Source organism: Palaemon carinicauda, chromosome 7 (genome assembly GCF_036898095.1).
Source record: "Palaemon carinicauda isolate YSFRI2023 chromosome 7, ASM3689809v2, whole genome shotgun sequence".
NCBI classification, from domain to species: Eukaryota; Metazoa; Arthropoda; class Malacostraca; order Decapoda; family Palaemonidae; genus Palaemon; species Palaemon carinicauda.
In genome coordinates, this window is record NC_090731.1 from 84,172,339 (window position 1) to 84,194,838 (window position 22,500).

General features: G+C 39.9%; 1 protein-coding gene across 1 annotated transcript in view; it reads left to right on the forward strand.

Moving 5' to 3' along the window:
- LOC137643600 (dnaJ homolog subfamily C member 1) overlaps positions 1 to 22,500 on the forward strand; it is a 298,910-nt gene that overhangs the window by 194,195 nt on the left and 82,215 nt on the right. The window contains exon 5 of the mRNA XM_068376321.1: positions 10,710 to 10,875. Within this exon, the coding sequence (XP_068232422.1) occupies positions 10,710 to 10,875 (166 nt within the window). The remainder of the gene's footprint in view (positions 1 to 10,709; positions 10,876 to 22,500) is intronic.

Consider the following 22,500-nt stretch of genomic DNA (forward strand, 5'->3'; position numbering starts at 1 on the left):
ATATCGCGTAAGGACGTATCTTGACACATCTCATAGCTATTTACACCCCGAATAGCCTTTCACTTCGAGAGGGAAAGTGGCAAGAAAAATAGGAGGGTCGTTAAAGAGGTAAACAACTCGACTCTCCTAATGTACTGTAAATAGTTCGGCCAATCGCCACCGCACGGCGCCACCAAACCATTCTTTCGTTTGTAGCTTTAGTGGCCAGTATTTTTCCTGTGTTATCTCGCTATTTTCGAAGCTTTTTCATCGCTGTGATGGATTCCCCTGCTTCATCAGCATCTGGAAAGTTAAGTAATATCTTTTAATTGTGTAAATGTAAGCTCTTGCCAGTTTTGCTTTTCGATTGATATCGTAATTAACGTAACAAGAGCTGTTGCCAGCCGGATGGCGTCATGAATGCGATCGTTCTTTTGTTCATTTAGTTAGCAAGAACGATATTCCCGGCTTATTTTCTTTAATAACTTTAGCTATTTAGTATTTTAGCTAGGGATTTTTATATTATGTCATTGTTGTCGTGAATTTGGCTATTAATTCGAGCCTCACGAGTGCTAGGCTTCTAGCCTAGGCACCATCATTCCTCATGCATGATATAACCTTCCTGGTAAAGTTTTGTTGAAGCTCAGGCAATATTTTATACAATTAAGATATTACTGATTATTTTTCTCTTCCATACAAGTATACTAGAGTTACGTAGAACGTTTCTCTATGCTCTTTAGCTTAATAGCTTTAGTGCTTTAGTATACTTTATATGTCCCCATTACTCTTGTATTGTCTTTGGGGGAGATAGATATCTCATATACCCCTTTAAGTCAATACTATCTCTATGAGATCTAAGAGTAATTCCCTTTCCCTCTGATTAGCCTAGGCTATCCTCAGTTAATTTACTGTAACCTGTGGTTGGGTAAATTTTCTGGGGCGTTTTGTTTCTCTCTCCTTTTCTCTGAGCTGGCAACTGAGTAGCTTGTCAGCATTGAGTTTGGAGTTGGGGACGGGACATCAGAGTAAGTCTGTGTTAGGCATCTGGCTACCTGGAATTATACCGGCAACTGAGTTAGCTTGTCGGTATTCCAGTAGGGCTAGTTGCTGTTCAGGAGGCTAGCCTCCCTAGATCTTGTAGAGGTTATTGTTTTACAATTTCCTCTTTATGGGTCTAGCAGACAGTCCTGTATTAGGGGTTCTTAACTGGAAGATAGGATTCTTCCCTGTTTTGATCCCTGGTACGAGATTCTGTTCTCTTTGAGTTCGTTTTCGGACGTTCTCTCATTGCCTAACCCAACCTGGGGAATTGAATTCCCCTATTTGAGGTTACTTTGAGGACAGAATCCTTCAGGTTAGGTAAGGCCCTAGGGTATTACTTTACTTACGCACTATTCACCCCTTACCCGCTATCTCTTTCGTGTTGAATGAACCAACACCCTTATGGCCGTGGTTCTACATATGCTCCTGTGGACGTCTGTAGACCTGGCATGTGTTTTTCTGTCTGCGGCTAGTCAGGCTGCTGACAGATAACCTCATATCTTTGAGTGTACCTTAGAGTCCTCCCTTGGACTGCCTTCCATATGCCTTAAGATGGGATATGGTTGAGTGGAAGTCCGAATTTATTTCCGTCTTCCACTGGCGCACTCTTTCAGGATGTAGACGACATAGCTGATCCTTTGCCGTCTTCTATCCTTATCTTTCTCTTTTACTGTCAATCATGTGCTACCGCCGGCAGTTAATTCTGCCGGTAATTTTGGATGGTTAGGCTAACAGTTCGCTGTCATCCCTTACCTTGGACATCGTTGATCGATGGTCGTTGGTAGGGTTTTTCTAGGCCCGTCTACCGGCAACTGAGTAGCTTGTCGGCAGCTGGCCTATGCCTTCCATCCATAATTTTGATTATAATAGCCGGCAGGCCCGGCAGACGCCGGTCTGCTGGCATTTGCCGGCTAGCCCAACATGCCGACAGTGTCGGCAGGGCCGGCATTGTCGGCGGGGCCGGCAGTGTCGGCGGGGCCGGCAATACTGACGGCATACTGCCGCCGGCAACTGCTGTACCCAGAAAAAATATAGTATTTTTTCCAACCTGCAAGTGGTTCTTGAGCAGCCATTTGTGAGACCACCACATAGAGAGATGATTTTCTTCTACATTAATGGTTATGTCCATTAAAATTATCCACTATATTGAACATTATAAGAGGATGTGTCAAGAAGACACTATATATCTTGGATATTTCCTCTGTTATTTAATTCTTTATGAATTTCCTAGTTCAATATGGGAGGAGGTCATAGCAAATGGCTGAACGGGAAACACATGTAGGTGTCTTTCCTACATTATAGCTTACCCTATCCAAGCTAAATATAATAACTTATGTTTTGTTGAAATCTGAAGATTTCATAGAAAACTCATTTGCTTTTCTTTTCTTTACAGGAGGAGCATCCCGAGTGCGGGAACAACTTTTGTAGGGTCCGAGCAAGGACTTCTACGGACATGGCGTGTGTAGGTTTCACGCCCGCTTTTCTGTCACCAAAGGGGTTCTCAAGTACTGGGACCCAGAGGTATGTACCGTGTGTGAGAAATTGGTAAAGGAGGCTTTTGATGAACAAAAGTCTACTGAGTCTAAGGATGCAGCTAGGGCTACACTGTGTAAATGGGTAAGAGGTTTTCAGAAGAACACCTCGGGCCCATACCTTCCTAATGTTAGGATGAGGGACTGTCTCTTCCCCGGAGCTCGTGATGATTCCATCATTCCCCAGATGAAACCTCCAATCCCCTTGGTGCAGATTCAGGTTCAGAAGCCTAGAGAACCTGATGTTGCGGATACTTTGGAGAGTATCCACCTGGACGACAATATGTCTGTCGTTTCCGAGGAGACCGAGAAGAATCTCCTCGTGGAAGAGTTGGAACAGGAGGCAGTTGTTCCTCCTACTAGCGATGTGGAGAACGTTGAAGCGGTTTCGGTTTCTTCAGCGGCTGTGGCTGAACCAGCACCCTCAACCTCTTCGCAACCGCCTCATTTGGAGGCACTTACGAACACTCTTCAATCCCTGATTTCCATGGTACACGACTTGCAGAAGAATGAAAGAATTAAAACACTTCTTCAGAATAGATTGATCACCACAAATCTTAAGACTCTTAATAAGCCAATTTTTTGCGTAATTGAAGAAGATACAGACAAAGTGTTTCTCAAAAGTAAATTTGCTGTCAAGAACCACACCTTAAATTTTAAGAGTCATATAAAGTTAAAAAACATTATCAGTGCTAAGATCTGGATGTCGAGGAGCCACTGTCCTTGACCTACTTACAATTATACTTTGAGTTTTGTTAGGATTCAACTTGCATCATGCACTAATTTTAGCTAGATCTCTATTAAGGGGGCCGGCCGGCTAATGCCGATTTTTAATTACAGGACTTTGACATTCATACCACTTAATTAGGTGAAGTAGGACATCTCCAAACTGCATGGGATTTTTGGTCTCAGGCCATGTCTTCCTGATGGAAGTTCCTTTAGGGTTAGCTTCCTGGGGTATATTTGACTATGGTGATATTCCCAGAGAATTTTACCTTAGGGTATCCAGAATTCCAATTCCTGGAGCGAATATCCCTAAATAAACCTAACATGGGATATCGCGTAATATCAGAGGACGTATTCTTGACACGCCACATAGCTATCTTCACCCCGAACAGAATTAACACTTTGAGGGGTCAAAGTGGCAAGAAAACGAAAAACGAGAATGAAAGGAGAGCCGTTAATAAGGTATCTTTCCTATCCCGCTTCGAGTGTGTACACAATGCCGCCGACGGCGCCATCTTCATTCCTTATCGCGTAGCTCCACTACTCGGTGTTTTCCCTGTGTTCTTCTCGTAATCTTGGATTATTTCAACATTATGATGCTTTCTCCAGCCTCTTCTGCCTCTGGAAAGTTGAGTATTATCTTTATTATGTATAAATGTAAGCTCTTGGTGTTTTAAAATAAATTGAAAGCGATACTAACGTAAACAAGAGCTGTTGCCTACCGGAGGCGTCCTGGACGCTGTCGCTCGCTATGCATGAGTCATTTAGTTAGCCAGAGCGACGTTCCCGGTCCTTATGCTTTAATAAATCTAGCTATTTAGCTTTACAAATAGGAATTCTTTATATGATGCCGTTAGTAATTTAGTTTCGGAGATTGAGGTAACCGATCCTGGCCTACGCTATGCTTTGTAGCCTAGGCGTCTGGCCCTAGTACTTTCATGTATGATATACAGATTTCCGAGTGTTTTAAATTTATTGAAGCTATAGGCATTTTTATACATATAAGATATTGTTGAATATTTATCTTCCAAGATTGTATACGAGAGAGTTTCGGTGATTTAGGTAATCGATTCTCACCGCGACTATGCTAGTAGCCTATGGGGCTTTAGTATACTTTCGCGCACTTCCCCGGTTGTTCTTTTCTCCTCTGGAGATTAAGTTCAATCCCTCTTCCCTCTGAGTTCTCAGGCTTTTTATCTGAATAGTATTCAGGTATAACTATATTAGGGTGTTTCTGTACTAATCCTGTAACCAGAGTATCTGGTTTCAGGTTTGGGCAGAACATCAGAGTAATTAGTCTGGGGTCTGTATCTTCCTGGCATAGAGAATGAAATTCCTTTGCTAGGTTAGGTACAGACATAGGAGGCTTAGCCTCCCTAGACCACATCCGAAGGTTTCTGTACGAGATGACTCCTTCTTCTAGTGATCTAGCAGACTAGTCCAGTGTTGTTGTTCTCGAATTGAAGGATAAGATTCTTCATTTCCTAGTGAATAACAACATCAAACTTTGTTTTGGTATTGAGGGAGGTGGCAAGTGTTGCTGACCTCCCTCCCCTAGATAATCCCTAGGCTAGGATGAGCTTTCTTGGCCGTTGGGATAAATCTCATACTAGAGCAAAGTTTGCAGGACCCTCTTAACCCTTTCCCCCCTATCCTTAGTAATAGCCTAGCTATTACAACTCTTGGCCGTCGTTCTACATTTGTACCTAGAGTAGGTTAGGATGTGGATCTGCCGGCTGCTACGATTAGCGGCCGGCAGCCGGGTGCTGTTGTTTTTGGTTGCCGGCCGGCAAACAAACTGAACCAGCGATCTGCCGCCCAGTAGTCTAAAGGTAGTATACCTTGGAACTATATTAAGGTACGTGCCGGCCGGCAGGATATTATATTGTATACAGTAGCCAGTATTTTTACAGTACAGTATAGTATATACTGGAATATATTGTAACAATAAGTTCTTCCAACATACTTGGTGTTGCCTTGTGCAGCCTCTTGTTGAGACTGTACAGAATGAAGAAAGTGAGTTCTTTCTTTATTAATTGTCCAGTATATTAAAATTCTTTATAATGATGTGAGCTACACCTACATTTTCCTCTGGGAAAAATGATGAAGGTTATTCTAGAATGAGATTTAACCTTAGTTTTATTATCTGGAAGGTTACAGCAATTGGTTGGGCAGGAAATACAAGTATGTGTCTTTCCTTCTTTCCTTTTTAGCTTGATTGTTATAAGCTATATATATAGTAATATTAGTTATCCAGTGATATGTCTTCACTTGATACTCATGGAAATTCTTCTCTTTACAGGAGGACCATCCGAAGTGCGGGAGCATGTTTTGCAACGTCCGCAGTAAGAAATTCTGTGGACATGAGTTGTGCAGGAGGCACGCAGCATGCACAGTCTCCAAAGGTGATCTCCGTTATTGGGACCCTCAGGTATGTACCATTTGCTCTAACCTGATTACCGAGGCATTTGATACCCCTAAGTCGGCGGAGTCAAGGGACGCATCTAGGGAAAAGCTTCGAACCTGGGTGAGGGGTTTCCAGAAGAATACTTCAGGCCCCTATCTTCCAAGCGAGAAGATGAGGGCTTACCTTTTTCCTAAGGCATCGGTGGATGCAGTGATTCCCCAGCCTCATGCGGAGATCCCGTTTGTTCAGATTCCGGTTGATTCTGAAGTCTCGGATGCCCTACAAGACCTCCAACTGGACGATAGGATGTCTGAGGTGTCCGAGTACACCGAAAAGGACCTTCTGGCAGAAGGCCAAGAAGAGGAGCTGACCCAGGCTCCTGATACCGAGGAAGAAGAAATCTATGAGGTGTCGGTTACATCGGTTCAGGCCCCTAAACCTGTTCCCTCAACATCGTCTGCTATCCCAGATGATCTGGGAAGGCCTCTCTCTTCCATCGTTGAAATGATTCAACAGATGCAGAAGAAGAATGATGAAAAGGAAGCTGCAATTAAGTTGGAGATGCGGGGACTTGCAGCGTCACGTGGGCCTCAGAAGAAGTTCAACGTGAAGGATCCTCCTTTGTGCTCGGATGCCAATCCTTGGAGGTATGCCGAGCACATGCCTATGACAACTGGGAACATTGTCATATTGGAGAAGTTGGGTTCAGTTCCCTTGAAGAAGTGGAATTCTGGCCCAACAAGGAGTCTTACCCGGACTGCTATGTCCGTCTTAGGAAGGAGCCAGCCTCAAAGGAAGAGAAATAGCCGAAGGAGGTCATAGTTTTTGACCATAGTAAGGCACAGGCCTTACTGTCTAGCTCTATGAAAGAGAGGGGCTTCACAAACTCAAAGATACCAGCTTTGAGTAAGAAGCATCCTTCCTTTGTGGCTTCTCCTACCAGAGCCTTTCCCTTTATGGAGAAGGTATATAAGGCTGCCTTGAAGACAGTTGAGGCAGGGAAACCATGTCCCTCCTTGGAGGAATGTAAGCCGTTGTCCCTGACCTTACCCATGGACCAGAAAGGCTGGAAGGACGTTCACCTTACCTTCTCAGTCGGGAAGTTGGAGGCCGATATTGCCGGACGTCAGTTCGGTGAGGACCTTCCAAAGCTGTCAGATTTTCTCTTGCGCAGGGAGCAAGAGACAAAAGAGAGACTTGCTGCATCGATGTCCTTACAAACGACTCTGGAGACAATGGCAAGTGACCCCAAGATCCAAGATATGTTCATGGTAGTGGCCAAAACCCATCTGGCCACAGTGACAAGGATCTCTATAGTTTTATCAAAGCTAGGAGAGCTTGTAGAGAGTTCATGTTTGCCTCGGCTGCAGTGAGGCACGAACTGAGGAAACTGATCTCCTCTTGTATATGGGGTAAGGACCTCTTCACTAATGAAGTGGTCAAAGAGGTAGTGGATAAGGCCGCCACGGAGAATAAGAACCTTCTCCAGAAGTGGGGCCTAACTCTTAAAAGAAAGTCTTCCCCAGATGAGGGTCCCCAACCTAAAAGGAAGACAAAGAAGCGTAGGCTATCCTCTTAGCCAGCCAAGCCTTACAGACAGCAGCAGTAACAACTTCCGGCGACCGCAGTGCCTCAGATGGTGGCACAAACCCCAACCACTTACCAGTTGGTACCTCAAGCCGTGACGACTCAGTCACCGGCGTTCAACCCAGCATTTGAAAGGCAGACAACTACCTTTCGCCCAAGAGCTAGAGGAACAGCCAGAGGTTCATCTAGACGCCCTTCAAGAGGAAGGGGGTTCAGGGGAGGACGCGGTCAAGGAGGCAAAGCCTCAGGTCCACAACACTAGAAGTGAGATGCTTCCGGTAGGTGGGAGACTTCATCTTTTTCGGGGTCGTTGGACCTTCGATCCCTGGGCCCACAGCCTAATCAAGAATGGACTGGGTTGGAGTTGGTACAGCACTCCACCTACGTTCCCACAATTCTTCCAACACTCTACCACCGTTCTGGAAGAATATATTTGAGAACTCTTGGAGAAAAGAGTAATCCAAAGTCCATCAAGTTCCAAGGAAGGCTGTTTTGTGTTCCAAAGAAGGACTCAGAAAAACTCAGAGTCATTCTGGACTTGTCGCCACTCAAGTTCATAGTGAACTACAAGTTCAGGATGCTGACACTTCAACACATAAGGACCCTACTGCCCAAACGGGCATACACCGTCTCTATAGACTTGTCAGACGCTTATTGGGACATTCCAATCAGTCGTCACCTCTCCTCCTACCTAGGGTTTAAGCTACAACAAAGACTCTATGCCAGAGCCATGCCATTCGGGCTAAACATAGCCCCAAGGATTTTCACGAAGCTTGCGAATGCAGCTGTCCAGCAATTACGCCTATAGGGAATCCATGTAGTGGCCTACTTGGACGACTGGCTGGTGTGGGTAGCATCCAGGGCAGAATGCATGCAAGCCTCCAAAAAGGTGATCCAGTTCCTGGAACATCTAGGATTCAAAATCAACATAAAAAAGTCTGGCCTTTCTCCATCTCAAAAGTTTCAGTGGTTGGGAATCCACTGGAACTTACTGTCACACCAGCTTTCCATTCCTGTAAAGAAGAGGAAAGAAATAGCAGGTTCTGTCAAGAGACTAGAATCCAAAAGGTTATCAAGACGCGAACAGGAGAGAGTGCTGGGTTCTCTTCAGTTTGCCTCAGTAACAGACCCTGTGCTAAGAACCCAGCTAAAGGATGCAACCGGAGTTTGGAGAAAATATGGATCAAACGCACGAAGAGATCTGATAAGACCAATACCGACTCGTCTGCGAACGCTTCTCAAGCCGTGGTCCAAAGCCAAGAAATCGGGTAAGTAGGTTCAAAAATTTATTTTATTATGAAAATATCATTTTAGGCAATTGTAAGTTGAGGTTCCACTGTAGTATGCTTATTCTAAAGAGACTAGAGAGGAAGATTGATAAAAAGTTGAAATATGAACAAGCAGGGTTTCAGAAAGGCAGAAGCTGTACCGACCAAATTTTCATTTTATGACATGTACAGCAATGTGTAGAATATAGAAATCCACTTTTGATGGCATTTGTGGACTATGAAAAAGCCTTTGATAGTGTACACCAACCAATTTTGTTGAAAGTCCTGCATTATTATGGAGTTCTTGTTAAATATGTAAATTTGATTAAGTCTGCTCATGAGCAAAGTAAGTGTAAAGTTAATGTTAGTGGATCCCTGTCAAATGCATTTCCAGTGAACAGTGGAGTACTCCAAGGGAATGTGTTGTCACCTATGATTTTTATCCTTCTCATGGATTTTATAATGTATAAAACAGTTGGGGATGGCAGAGAAGGATTGGACTAGATTGGTAACAGGAAATTAGGGGACCTAAAGTATGCTGTTGATGCTGTGCCTATAAGCAAATCACCACAGGACATCAAAGCTTGCTTACCAGAATGCATGAAATACCACATGAAGTTGGGCTCAAGATAGATAAAAGAAAGACAGAGATGTTGAGAATGGAATATGCAATGGAAGATGGAATATCATTTGAAGGAGAAAGAATTAATGAGGTGGAATCATTTAGATATTCAGGAACTATGATGTATAATGCAGGGTCTTTAGAATTTGAGTTTAGTGAAAAATTGAAAAAAGCTAATCAGACAATGGCTAGGTTAAGTAAAATTTGGAAATCAAATTGCCTGAAATTACATATAAAAATCAGGCCTAATATCAATTTAGTGAGATCGGTGTTGCTATGTGGACATGAATCATTGCATGACAATGAAACAATATCTAACAGATTTTGTAGATTTGAGAACAAAGCCCTGATAAGGATATTGTTAGTAAAATGATGGGACAGGATTAAAAATGAAACTATAAGAGATTACTCTAGTGCCATATTTGGATGATATCATGGTGAGGGGTAGATGAAGATGGTTTGGGCATGCTCTTCGCACTCCCCAAGAGAGATTAGTTCACCAAACTTCCAACTGGGCTCCACAAGACACTAGAAGAGTTGGAAGATCCAGGCCTACATAGCTGAGAACTATGAATTTTGACTTGGGAGATGATGAATGGAGAGGTATTGAATTAAAACCTCATGATAGAGACAACTGGCGAAATCTAACTGAGACCCTTTGCGTCAATAGGTGTAGGAGGGGATGTTGATATATACATATGCTGATTCCACACTTATTGATGAGGTGGAAGCTCATATGTTGGTTATGTAAATCCAAGAAGAAACTAGTTACCACTCTATTTTGTCAAAGTCTGGTCTTTAAAGTACAGTATTACAGTATACTTTATAGGCATATGAATGTTGATAAATTGTGAAGCACCAATAAATTTTGTTGTGAAAATCCACTTATATATATAATTTCTGATACGTAAATACAATTTTTAGCACTATTCATTTGAAGAACGACCCCTGTTCATGTTTATACAAATTGTCATAACTCTAAGGTATGTTAGAAAAATTTTATATGATAAGCCTGCATGGAATTGAGAGTACTGTACTAAATTCTTTAATTTGAGCTATTTATTATTGGCTTTTACCCATTATAAAGCCAGAAAATACCATTTTCCAACTTAAAAAGTTCCAATGTTAATGTACTATTATGATTCAAAGTTTCTTTACCCTCCGTCGTTGTAAGGAAGTCGAAGCCAGCTGTGAAGAACTAGCCATCAAACGTATGCTCTCTCTCTCTCTCTCTCTCTCTCTCTCTCTCTCTCTCTCTCTCTCTCTCTCTCTCTCTCTCTCTCTCTCTCTCTCTCTCTCTCTCTCTTTTTTTTTTTTTTTTAAAGAAAAGTGTTGGGAAGGAAAATGAGTAGTATTTATAGTTGAAGCATGAGAGAGAAAGCATACAATCAGTGGCCAATTCTTCATAGCTATCTTCGACTTCTTTACAACGAAGGGGGAGAGATAAAGAAACTTTTGATTGGAATAGTACAAACAAATGAAAATTTGCAAATTGAAATAACTTATGGATTAAAAGATTGCCTATTACAATGGAGTTAATTTTACAGTTGGAAGAACATCCTCCCTATACAACTTGTTAAACTAGTGATTTTCTTGGTAACTGGAGGTCCCGGCTTAGTGAAAGGTATCATAGTAGTAATTCAAGAAGAGAAAGAAAAAAAGAGAAGGGAAAAAGAAGAGCAAGAAGAGGAAGAGAGAAGAATAAAAGAGGAGGTGAGTTTTGATTCGCGTAGTTATTTTACTTGTACATTATGGCAGTATTTTTCAGTTAATACCTTCTTTATATTAATAGGTGAGTTTTAATAAACAAAAAAATCCTCTTTAATATTTTTAGTGATAAATGAGATGTAAGATCCATGCATAAGGAAGATTCATGTACAGTATATGCTAAGTAAGATGGAGACAAAAAATACTGACATGAGAATTTTTGTAAGTTTGTATCCAAATGGGATTATTTTTCAAGAGGTGCAGAAACAATCTTCCGTTAGCTGTAATTAGTGATGCATTCCAGATAAATGAAATGAAAGGGCAAAAAATAACTGTTATTGATGTTGAAGAATGCGAGAATCTTCTAAATCTCATGAACAATGGCTGCATCATAACTTTAAAGAAAAATTTGCTCTACAGGTACTTAGTCATCTGGTTTTAGGGGGTTACCCTATGTATTACCTGTCACTCTTTTTTTTGTCTATGTATTTAATTTGATATTTTTCAAGTGGAAATACTGTACCCTCTTGAGTATTTCCCATAATTGATTTAATCCAGTTGGTTTCTCAAGCTTAAATTGATTTTTTTTTTTCATTCATATTTCATTTTGCTATTTCAGTAAATTACATCTTTTTACCATGTTGTCCAACTCCCAATCTTATACATACCGCACTGATTTTTTTGTGTGGGGGAGCCAGGTGCATGTGTTATTGCTACTAATGCTTCACAAATGACCCATCAAAACATAGCTCAAAATAATCAGGAGGGGGTCATGAATTCACCGAAAGTGTAATTTTCCTCATGCTGAGAGAAGGGAGTACAGTACTACATTAGCTTCCCATCCCATCATTTTCCCCAGTTTCTTAAATACAGTACTCCTATCTGGATGTTTTAATATTTTCTATAAACCTCCCCTGATGTTCATGATGTTCATATGCCTTCTTCTCCTGAAGCTCATTTCATTGACATCTATCCCTAAAGTTTATAAGTAAATTTCATATATTTCTATGAACCTCCTTTGATGTTCATATTGCTTCTTCTATAGAAACTCGGTTCACCATCCTTTGCCCGTAAAATTTTTAAACTTATTCATTTTTTTCCCTTTCAATAAAGACATGCACTTTGTAAAGGGAGGAGAATTCTTGCACATAAGTGGTAAATGGAGTGCCATTTTCTTAGTCCCGTCAGTTTCTCTAGATTGTTTGTTTATTAGTGGTCATTAAGATGTCTTCTCCTGGTTTCTTAATAATTACTGTACGAAATGTTGAGAGAAATTGTTTCTGGAACAATACTGTAAATTAAATAATGTGAAAAGTATGCTTCCCTCACGATACCTCTCTAATGGAAAGTATGTTGTAATGGCTGCCAACCAAGTTAACCGTACAAAACGGTAAAGGGAACTTGCTGTTAGTTCAGCGAAATCTAGAGAAGACTAGGCTAGTTGATTATAACTGGGATGACAATTACAATGACAAGCTCCCACTTTTAGACGATTCACATAATCAGTGACCTGTTAATAGTAATTGAGCTTGTTAAGCTCTTGACATTACTAGCTTTCTTTCTTAAAGTTCAGAAGTCCAGTGAATCCTCTCTTAAAATTGGTAACTATGGTCCTACCTACCCAGTTGCCAACCTAACCTAACACTCCTAGTTGAGTCTAGTTTTCTTTTTAGTGAGGGTTCTGGAAGTTGTCTGTGCATTACAGGTTTGAAAACCTCCCACAGAACCTCAAATTCTTTAATTACTTTAGAACCTCTTGCTGTTAAACCCTTGCATGCAACAATACTAGTCTCTATAAGACAACTAAATAGTGAGGCAGAAGACTGAGTGGGTTGTCTCTCCTTTCTCTAAAGTGAGCTCTCCTAAAGCTCCTTAGCTCTCCTAAATAATACCATATTGTGAAATGATATAAAAAATACAAATCACTTTAAAAAAAGATTTTTTAGAGAAGTTATTTATCCATATTTTATAACTATGGTAAACTGCTCAATCAGCCGTGTAATTGTCTCGCACTGTACCCTCTATTTTATGTTTGTGTAATGCCCTACACTCACTAGGGAACTAGTATAAACCATTCTATACTGGTCATTAGCACGGCACTGAGTACTGTACAATCGAAATTAGCCTGTAATGCCACCTGATTCATGTCTTGATATGAGGAAGGACATTTTTGTGAAGTTTATAGTTTTCCTGATCATTTGTAGTGGTTCAAGGGAGGCTTCACTAAAATATTGTGATATGAGGGTAGTGGCTTGCCGATTGTTGTCCTGTGAAGGGCACATAGAAGAATGTTTTTTTGTTGAAGTTGTTGCTTAGGCTAGGGTTCCTTATTGGAAAGCAAAGATAAAGCAAGCTTTTCTGGCCTATATAGGAACACACACACTGGGGGCTTGTGTAAGAAACAATGTAGACTTTTCCACATTTTTGGAATCCATGGTTGAGGTGGAATCATGTTATTTTCAACCTGGATTATTTTGTCATTTTTGTCAATGATAAAGTATAGGAGTACTACTAAAGTCTGTTTCATCCTAGCTGGCAGGATGCCTGAAAACTTTAAATCAATCAATCATCCTAGCTGGCACCTGGAGCTGAACCACGGTTTGAAAGCTTGTCGCTGATTGGTTGTTTGTTCAGGCATCCTCCCCTCCCGCTGACTGACGACGAAGCTAAACATTGCATTTGTCTACGGTACATGATGTTAATTTTCACTTTATACCTCACTTAGTTTACGTATTATCTACTTGGTTCTTTGGTCACACAGATTAAAGGCAGATGATGAGTGTTACCTTGAAAAAAATATCCATATCTGGAAAAATATACAAAGAAATAAGAGTTGAAGTGAAATGAGTTCTGAGAAAACTTGATACAACTTTTTTTATATGTTATTTTTTACCTACACATGTTATGCAAACATAAATTAAAATAGGTTGATTTTGTAGAAAAAATCCTCTTGAATGTCATGAATCTAAAAAAAAATAATGCAAGGAAGGAAAATAATGGTGAAATATTTGGCTCTTTACTGCAATATCATTGCAAACTAGTGAGATATAAAGCAAAAATGAATATGTACCGCAAACAAATGCAATGTTTTGCTTTGTCATCGGTTAGCGGGAGGGGAGAAAGCCTGAACTAACAACCAAAAAGTGACAAGCTTTTAAACCGGTTTGGCTCCAATTGCCAACTAGGATGAAACAGACCATAATTATTAGAATAATAAACTTTTTGTTATTTTATTTTACAAAATATTTTTTAATCATTAATTTTTTATTCCAATAGTTCATCTGATCCTCAGCCATGCATTAAGATATTGTAGTAATGTTCATACAAAACAAAATTTCTTATCATGGGGTTTTTTGAAAAAATAATGATCAAATAGAAAAATATTCACCTGAGGTTCATATGCTTGTTAGGTCTCCTTGCCCAGAACCAATCGAAAGGGTAGTACCAACTATTTTTGTTGTTCTGACAGGGCCATTTACTTAATTGTGTATTAGCGGGATTGGGGTTGTCAACCTGAAAGTAATTCGGCATGCTATACCGGCCGCAGGCCCCTAATGACCACATAATTTGATGTCTAGGATTGGGAAGATGAAACCTCTGGGTAATGTGTTATTGTTGTTCCCTAAGGGTTGTAATGCCAAGAAGGACATGAAAAGGGATCTTGAGATGCTTGTGGTCATTTGTTGGCAACTTGATTGCAGAGGTCAGATCCTTGAAGCTCCAGTTGGCAACCCACAAGACCATTGGGTCGTCACTATTATGTCCTGTTGCCACTGGGGCCACAACAGCTGTGACAACCAACGGTCCCTCCACATCACTGGCTTGGCCAATTATAAATGGTTTGGCACTCTTTGTGATGAGAGTGTCCAATGATTGGCAGACTCCAGCCCCTCCAGGGTTCATGACTGTACCTCCAACTTTAGCAGTTTTCTGGGAGTCTCCTGCCTTGTTTGTACTTCTTGCCCCCTCACCTGCTCTAGCTACTAATCCTAATAGCCAACTTGAGCCCCCTATCGGATGAGTAGGGAGTTAGTTCCTGTTTGACCAAGCACACTACAGGAGATCAGAAGGGGACCCACAAGTAGCACCTCCGGCAACACGAGTCATCCAACAACGGAGTTCCTGACAGTAATTCCACAAGTAATTGCTCCAGCTCCTGCTCTATTGTCAGCACAGCAGACAGTGACTCCGCTGAGGATTCCAGGACCTTACAGTCAGACTGCCATCTGTTTGACTTAGTCAAGGTCCATGACTCTTTCAAGAGCCTCAAGCCTTGGTTCTTCCAGTTAGAAACTATCCAAAGCTTCACTGGCTTCTTGAGGGATTTTGAGGCATACTGCACTAGCAGGTATATTGAAAGAAGCTTCTGTTGTTGGTCCGCTGAGGGACAGTCATTGCACAACTTGTATGCCGACAGGGTGTCCCTGGCTGCTCCTAAGCTTGTACCTCCACCTGTGCATGCCCACCCATGCACACCACCTCGACCTGCTCCACACCTGTGCCTGTGGAAGTGCACCTGCTACTGTCTTGTACTGAGGGTAGGTTTCCTTAGTTCCAGAGGAGGTTCTGCACTTGATGCAATAGACAAGGGCATACTGTTAACTAGTGCTAGAGATGCCTAAACCTGTGTTTGCGCTATGGCTCAGCTAGCCACCATGGCGCTCTTTGTGGGCAGCAAACACCCCCTAGGTATAGGTCACCCATTCAGAGGTCCACTACTGCCAGCAGCCCTAGGAGGGAAACTACTGTAGTGCAAACTTTAAGTGGAAAGCAGTATCTTATAGGGCTACCTAGACCCTGTTGTCTTGCTCTGGTTTAGTCAGTGGCATGGAGAGTCGAAGTGGTAGCAAGTCAATTGCTTTTTATACAGTGGAAAAGAAGAGCAAGAAGTCAAAAGGCAGGAAGTCTGCTGGTTTAGAGGAGCACCATAGAACATTGAACTTTGGTGTAGAACATGGTGCTACATCGAAGGAGGGATTGAATGCTAGGAAGCTTGTTCCTAGTATTCTGGTGGCAGCCTTGGAAAATCTTGCGAGGTTACCACACAATTTGCAAAGATTTTTATGCATCCAATAACATTTTCAGGGCTGACCAGTTATAACCTGTCCCTGACACTGTCCATAGCTTCTCCTACTTACTCTTTCAAGGACAAAGCAGAAACTGAGGTTATATTGGAAACCCTAGGTAGGTTCAACCTGGCACAGGTGACTCGTATTCTACTCAGGATTGTTTCAGTGACTTTGTCTTAGGTTTCATCCTCAGTATTTGATGCTCTTATTGACTTCAAAGCTGAGATCAACCTTTTGTCATCGAGTGTGGTACAGGAATACCAGTTGTAGATGGTGCCCAACACCATTGGATTGAAGTGTTTAAGGTAAACAGGACCCAAGACCTTAGGTACTGTACAAGGACTACTCATGTAACAACGTTTCACTTAACAACAACTTGAAGTTACAACGGCTTTTTTCAAACATTCCGATATTTATTTAACAAAGGTCTCACAAAGTTACAATGCGCAGAGTGCAGTGGAAGCACACTCGTGAGCGTAACTGTATGCAGTCCTGTACAACGCCAACCAACATAAGTCAATACGAGAAATTTAGAGTCGGAAATCGGCAAATACAGCTCAATGTTAAAAAGAACAAGTCAACATGTGACAAATTTGAATTAAAAATTGGCCAATAATACTTAACAGTATTAGAAATAGCCAAAGATTGCCAGTCAAAATTTGATATTTAGTTTTATAAACTGTCAAATCGATCGTAATTTTAAGATAAGCAAGTCAAAATGTGAAAACTAGCTTAGAAATCAACAAATAATACTGTACAGTAGGGTCCCGAATTAAGCGTGTTCGAATTACACGATTCCCCTTTTCCGCGATCGCTATTTTTCAAAAATAAATTTTCTGTATCTGCGAGGCTGTTCAAAGTTCGCCAGTCAAGCACTACAAAATGTATCAAATCTATTGTCTTTTTAAGTATATTGGTAGCCCTAAATACGGTGATTTATAATAAATGTTACAAAACAATATTAACATTACATTTCATTAACATAATTTCATAATGAATAGCCTATTTAAGGATAAAATTCCACATCAACAATGAAATCAACTGTTAACTGTGCGAGTCCAGCTGACAAAATGTAAACAGAAATGTGGTTACGTTCTCGGCAATCTTTATCTTACCTTACGATAATTGTAATGGTAGTGTTAATGATGGTATATTAAAGCATTATTTCTGTTTAGTACAGTATATTTAAAAGCCTTATTTTTCCCTCTGGGCGTTCAAGGTTTTCACGAGTAGACTGGGTTCGTTTATCGGCAGTGAATAGCCTAAACTTCGGTAACGAGTCGTCAATATTTTGTCATATTTTAAACAGTATACATTTGATTTGCAAACATTGGTTTTGTAGAGTAGACGGTAAAATAAAATCTAGAGAGAGAGAGAGAGAGAGAGAGAGAGAGAGAGAGAGAGAGAGAGAGAGAGAGAGAGAGAGATTTGATGGCAGAAATCCCCCCCCTCTCTCTCTCTCTCTCTCTCTCTCTCTCTCTCTCTCTCTCTCTCTCTCCTCTCTCTCTCATCTCCTCTCTCTCTCTCTCTCTCTCTCCGTAAGAAATAAAACCATAGTTCACATATGGCAACTTGAGTTTAAGAATGAAATTAACATGAATATTGTTAGTTGTGGCGATCAATTCCTCGCTTCAGGGGGTACACGAAACAAAAACACGACATTCAATTACAACAGCTGATTCTCTCTCTCTCTCTCTCTCTCTCTCTCTCTCTCTCTCTCTCTCTCTCTCTCTCTCTCTCTCTCTCGTTATACAATACTTACAAATAGATGAAGAAACCAAAATCGGTTTTCTTGAAGTGTCAATTAAATACAAAACGAAAAAATTATACCGTGTATACATCCATTTCAATCATAGCTTAAAATACGGTAACCGATTTCGTCCGCAAACCACTATTTTTTAGGAAACACCATTCTATTCCAGAAAATTTTTACTCTTTAAATGTCAATTGCGCTATAATAAAACATGTACTTATGTTGTTAAATTTCGGGTGTGTTTTAGAAATCGAGTATTGCTAACTTATTTTTGTTTTACTTTTGGCTGTGATCACATCAGCTGATGTCTAGCTTCCGCGCGAATACAATAACAAAGAATTGTTTACACCATTTCTTAACTTATTCAAACCATCTATACAGTTAATATTACATAAACACCAATGTGTTATAACCTATCATATTTATTGTTTAGTACTTTAAAACCATCCCTCTCTCTCTCTCTCTCTCTCTCTCTCTCTCTCTCTCTCTCTCTCTCTCTCTCTCTCATCGAACGTTATAGCGGTAACCTAATTGTTCGGTGACTTTAAAAATAGGCCTAGTACTTTCTTCTTTTACCTTTTTTGCATATGGATCCATAATTGAAGTGGGTACAAGTTGACTTATAACTGAAGTTAGGAAAAGTATTTTGGCTATGGAAAGGACAATTATCTTTCGTAACAGTTTAGTATTATCGTAAGTTATCACTCTGTCATTAGCGGCAGTTTGCTATTGTGGATTAAACCAGTTGTATTATACAATAGATATGACAAACATTAAAATTTGTCTGTATTTTGGGTTGTGTTATAACGGGAAATATATGGTGTTTACACCTATCCTGGTTGTAATTTTAACCATTTTTCAAGTTATTAGAACTTTAAAGTATATTAAATGTTTTATTTATTTACAAGAACAATTTGATATTATAAAGAAATACAGTATAGTACAAAGAAAGTATTGGAAATGGGTAGTAAACACATTTGAATAGGCAAATTGCTGGTTGCCATGGCCGCAATGGAATTATTTCTGTTAGTTGTGTGTTTCGAAATTCGCGATTTTCCATTTACTCGAGGTCATTAATCGACCAAATTCTCGCATAATTCGGGACCCTACTGTACATCACCATATTAAAAATCGTCAAAGAATACAAGTCATAACGTGAAACTTTTATGAGTTAGAAATTGGCAAATAGCACTGTATGAGTTAGGAAATTATTTCAACAATACTCTGTTAGTTATGTGAGTATATTCTCGATACCATAGTCACCTTGAAATCAGCTGATGACAAAACCAAAATAAAAACAATCAGTAAGCAGTGTATTTAAAATACAATTTAAATTGATAATAGAAAATTACTGAAATTATTAAATGTAGCTAGAGAGAGAGACATATTCAAATGTCTAAATGAATAATAATAATAATAATAATAATAATAGTTATAAATGAACTGTATGAAAACTATGATAGCGTATAACATATTGGTGTTGATGTAATATTCATTATGGAGATGTCTTCTGTAAGTTAAGAAATTACTTAAACAATACGGTTTGTTATTATTATGAGCGCTTATTCTTGAAAGAATATGTATGTATATATGTATATACACACACACACACACACACACACACATATATATATATATATATATATATATATATATATATATATATACACATGTGTATATGTATGTAGGTATTTATCTATTTTTATTAGATGGTGTGGATGTTTCTACATCCATTATTGCCGCTGGCGTGGATGTTTCTACATCCGTTATTGCTGCCTGCTACGATGAATGGGAGGAGGTGCCACGGTTGGGAGGTGTTTGCATTCAAAGCTATATGTGAGAGTATTGGATGATCTCAGCCATCCCGAGGATGGTTTGGACCTTTTTGGTGGAACTACCTGTATTCTCAAGTGTTGGGTTTTCGGAATCCAGGGGGATCCAATGCCTAGGGTAGGACTCCGCTTTTGGCCGGAAGCCCATCATTACAAATATGGGGAGGATGATTCTATAGTTTCTTGGTCTCACTCCTACCAGGCAGGTTTACCTTGCACCTGTGCCTCTATATCTGTTTTGATGCTATCCTTCGGGTAGGGTATGGAGGGGACCATCTGGGAAGTATACTCTCATTGTGCCAATAGTGGATAGTGCAAATTTCCTTTCTGATGTGTGATGCCTTAATATTCTCGAGCAGGTAAATCAAATTAATCACTTTCTCAATCTCAACCTCGTCTTATGGGTTCTTCAAGCTACGAACACCCAAAATCACACGATTATTCAAACGACGACGATTCCTGCCATGATGGGCTTCAGAACTAACTACCTTGCAGAGAGCCACCAGAAAATCTTTTAACTAAGTTGCTAGACGCCGTACAGAGGAAAATTCCATAACATTAAAAAAGATGTAGAGCACAGTTCCGTCGTGCCTTGAAAGAAGCTGGGTGCCAATTTTGGGTATCTTTTGTTCCCTCAGTCAACAGTAGAACACCACCATCTGTATGGAGGAAAATAAGAGAGATTGCAGGAAAATTTACCCCAAACCCACCACCAGTATTGAAGGTGAATGGTTGGTATATGACTGAAGCAATTGATGTCACCTATGCCCTGGCTGACCATTTTTCAAATGTATCATGCAAGTGTGTAGCAGCTCCTGGTCACCAGTATAGGAGCACTGAAGGAAAGAAAATTTCAAGTTTTGCAACAGGAAGGGAAGAGTCGTATAATTCTTCTTTTACTGAAAGAGAATTTGATTCTGCACTTGCTACTTGTAATGACACAGCTCCTGGACCTGATGGAATTCCATATGCAATGATTAAACATGTACCTATTAATACAAAGTTATTTATTTTAAGCATTACTAACAGAATATTGCATGATCGTAGTTATCCAAATGTTTTGGAACTAGCCATTATTTTAGCCTTTTTAAAACCCGGTAAGGACAAGTTTTTAGCTGTAAACTATTGACCAATTGCATTGACATCTTGTTTATGAAAGATCATGGAGAAGATGGTAATGCGAGACTGATGTGGTATCTCGAAAAGAATGGTATTTTATCACCTATTCAATGTTGATTTAGAAAAATGCACTCACCGACTGGTGTTTTGATACAACTTGAGTCCTCTATTTGTGAAGCCTTCGCTTCCAAACAGCATCATGTAAGTTGTTTTTACCTTGAAAAGGCATATGATAATACATGGAGATATGGTATATTTGAAACCATTCATGATTTGGGATTTCGAGGAGAGGTACCATTGTTTATTCAATCATTTATTTCACATAGATTTTTGCAAGTGAGGGGGGGGGGAAGCTCTATCTGAGAGGAAATGTCAGGAAGGAGTTCCCCAGGGTAGTTTGCTAAGTGTAACATTATTTGCACTTGCCATTAATGGGATATCCTGTCATTCCTCACAATATTCTCTCAACACTATTTGTTGAAGATCTCTCCATATCATTTACTGGAACTAGATTGGCATTGGTAAGAGAAAACTACAACTCTCAATTGACAAAATTATTCAATGGGCTGATATGAATGGGTTTAAATCTTTGACAAGCAAAACTGTTTTTATCCATTTCTGTCATATTCTGGGAATACATCCAGACCCTGATATATACATTAAAGGTCAACGGATCCCATGTGTAAGTGAAGCTAAATTTTTAAGATTGATATTTGATTGTATGCTTACATGGGTTCCTCACTTAACCCTTTTACCCCCAAAGGACGTACTGGTACGTTTCACAAAAGCCATCCCTTTACCCCCATGGACGTACCAGTACGTCCATCGCAAAAAAATGCTATAAAAATTCATTTTTTCATATTTTTGATAATTTTTTAAGAATATTCAGGCATTTTCCAAGAGAATGAGATCAACCTGACCTCTCTATGACAAAAATTAAGGCTGTTAGAGCAATCTAAAGAAAATATGCTGCAAAATGTGCTGGGGAAAAAATAACCCCTTGGGGGTTAAGGGTTGGAAATTTCCAAAGAGCCTGGGGGTAAAAGGGTTTAAGGGGCCGGGCCAGAATGCAAATATATATGGGGTATAGGAAGAAAAACAGAAAATCCTTAAATAATTCACTGAGCTTTGTATGGTAGTGGAGAATGCAGATACGTAATATTTTATTAACATTCCTCCTACTTTCATAGTTACAAGGTAATTGTTAAATATAACTCAATAAACCATAAACATTGTTCCCCACAAGAAAATTCAGTATTTTTTCTGTTATCGTAAATTTTGATACTTATTACATTTTAATGTAAAAGAAATTGTTGTGAACAATGGCATCAGTATAACTTCCACGAGTCGCAGACGATAGTATTACAGGGTACCCTTCGCCTATCAGTCCTACCACAACCCTCAGAGTACATGCTTGAGTTAGACCTCTGGCATTTACACATTTTTTGTTTTTTTTGGTTTTTGGTAAGAATTCATCATTTAAAAGAGGAAAAGACAATTTTAACATCTTGCTAATATTAGGAAGATGTTAGAGAGAGAGAGAGAGAGAGAGAGAGAGAGGAGAGAGAGGAGAGAGAGAGAAGAGAGAGAGAGAGAGAGAGAGAGAGAGAGAGAGTATGCGTGTGTGTGTGGAGAAACGACGGCCTTGCCTAACACGAGCAAAAGAAGCAAGATATTGAACAGAAGGATCTTCGTTTATGAGTAAATTATGATAAATAACTTTGTTTTCGTTTATCAGTATCCAAAAAGGAACTTAAAAGTCATAATAATCAGGATTTATCAATATTGTCTTTGTAAAAATACAAAGAAAAACTTTGAATGCCCTCTGACATTCACTCATTTTCCCATTTGCATTTCT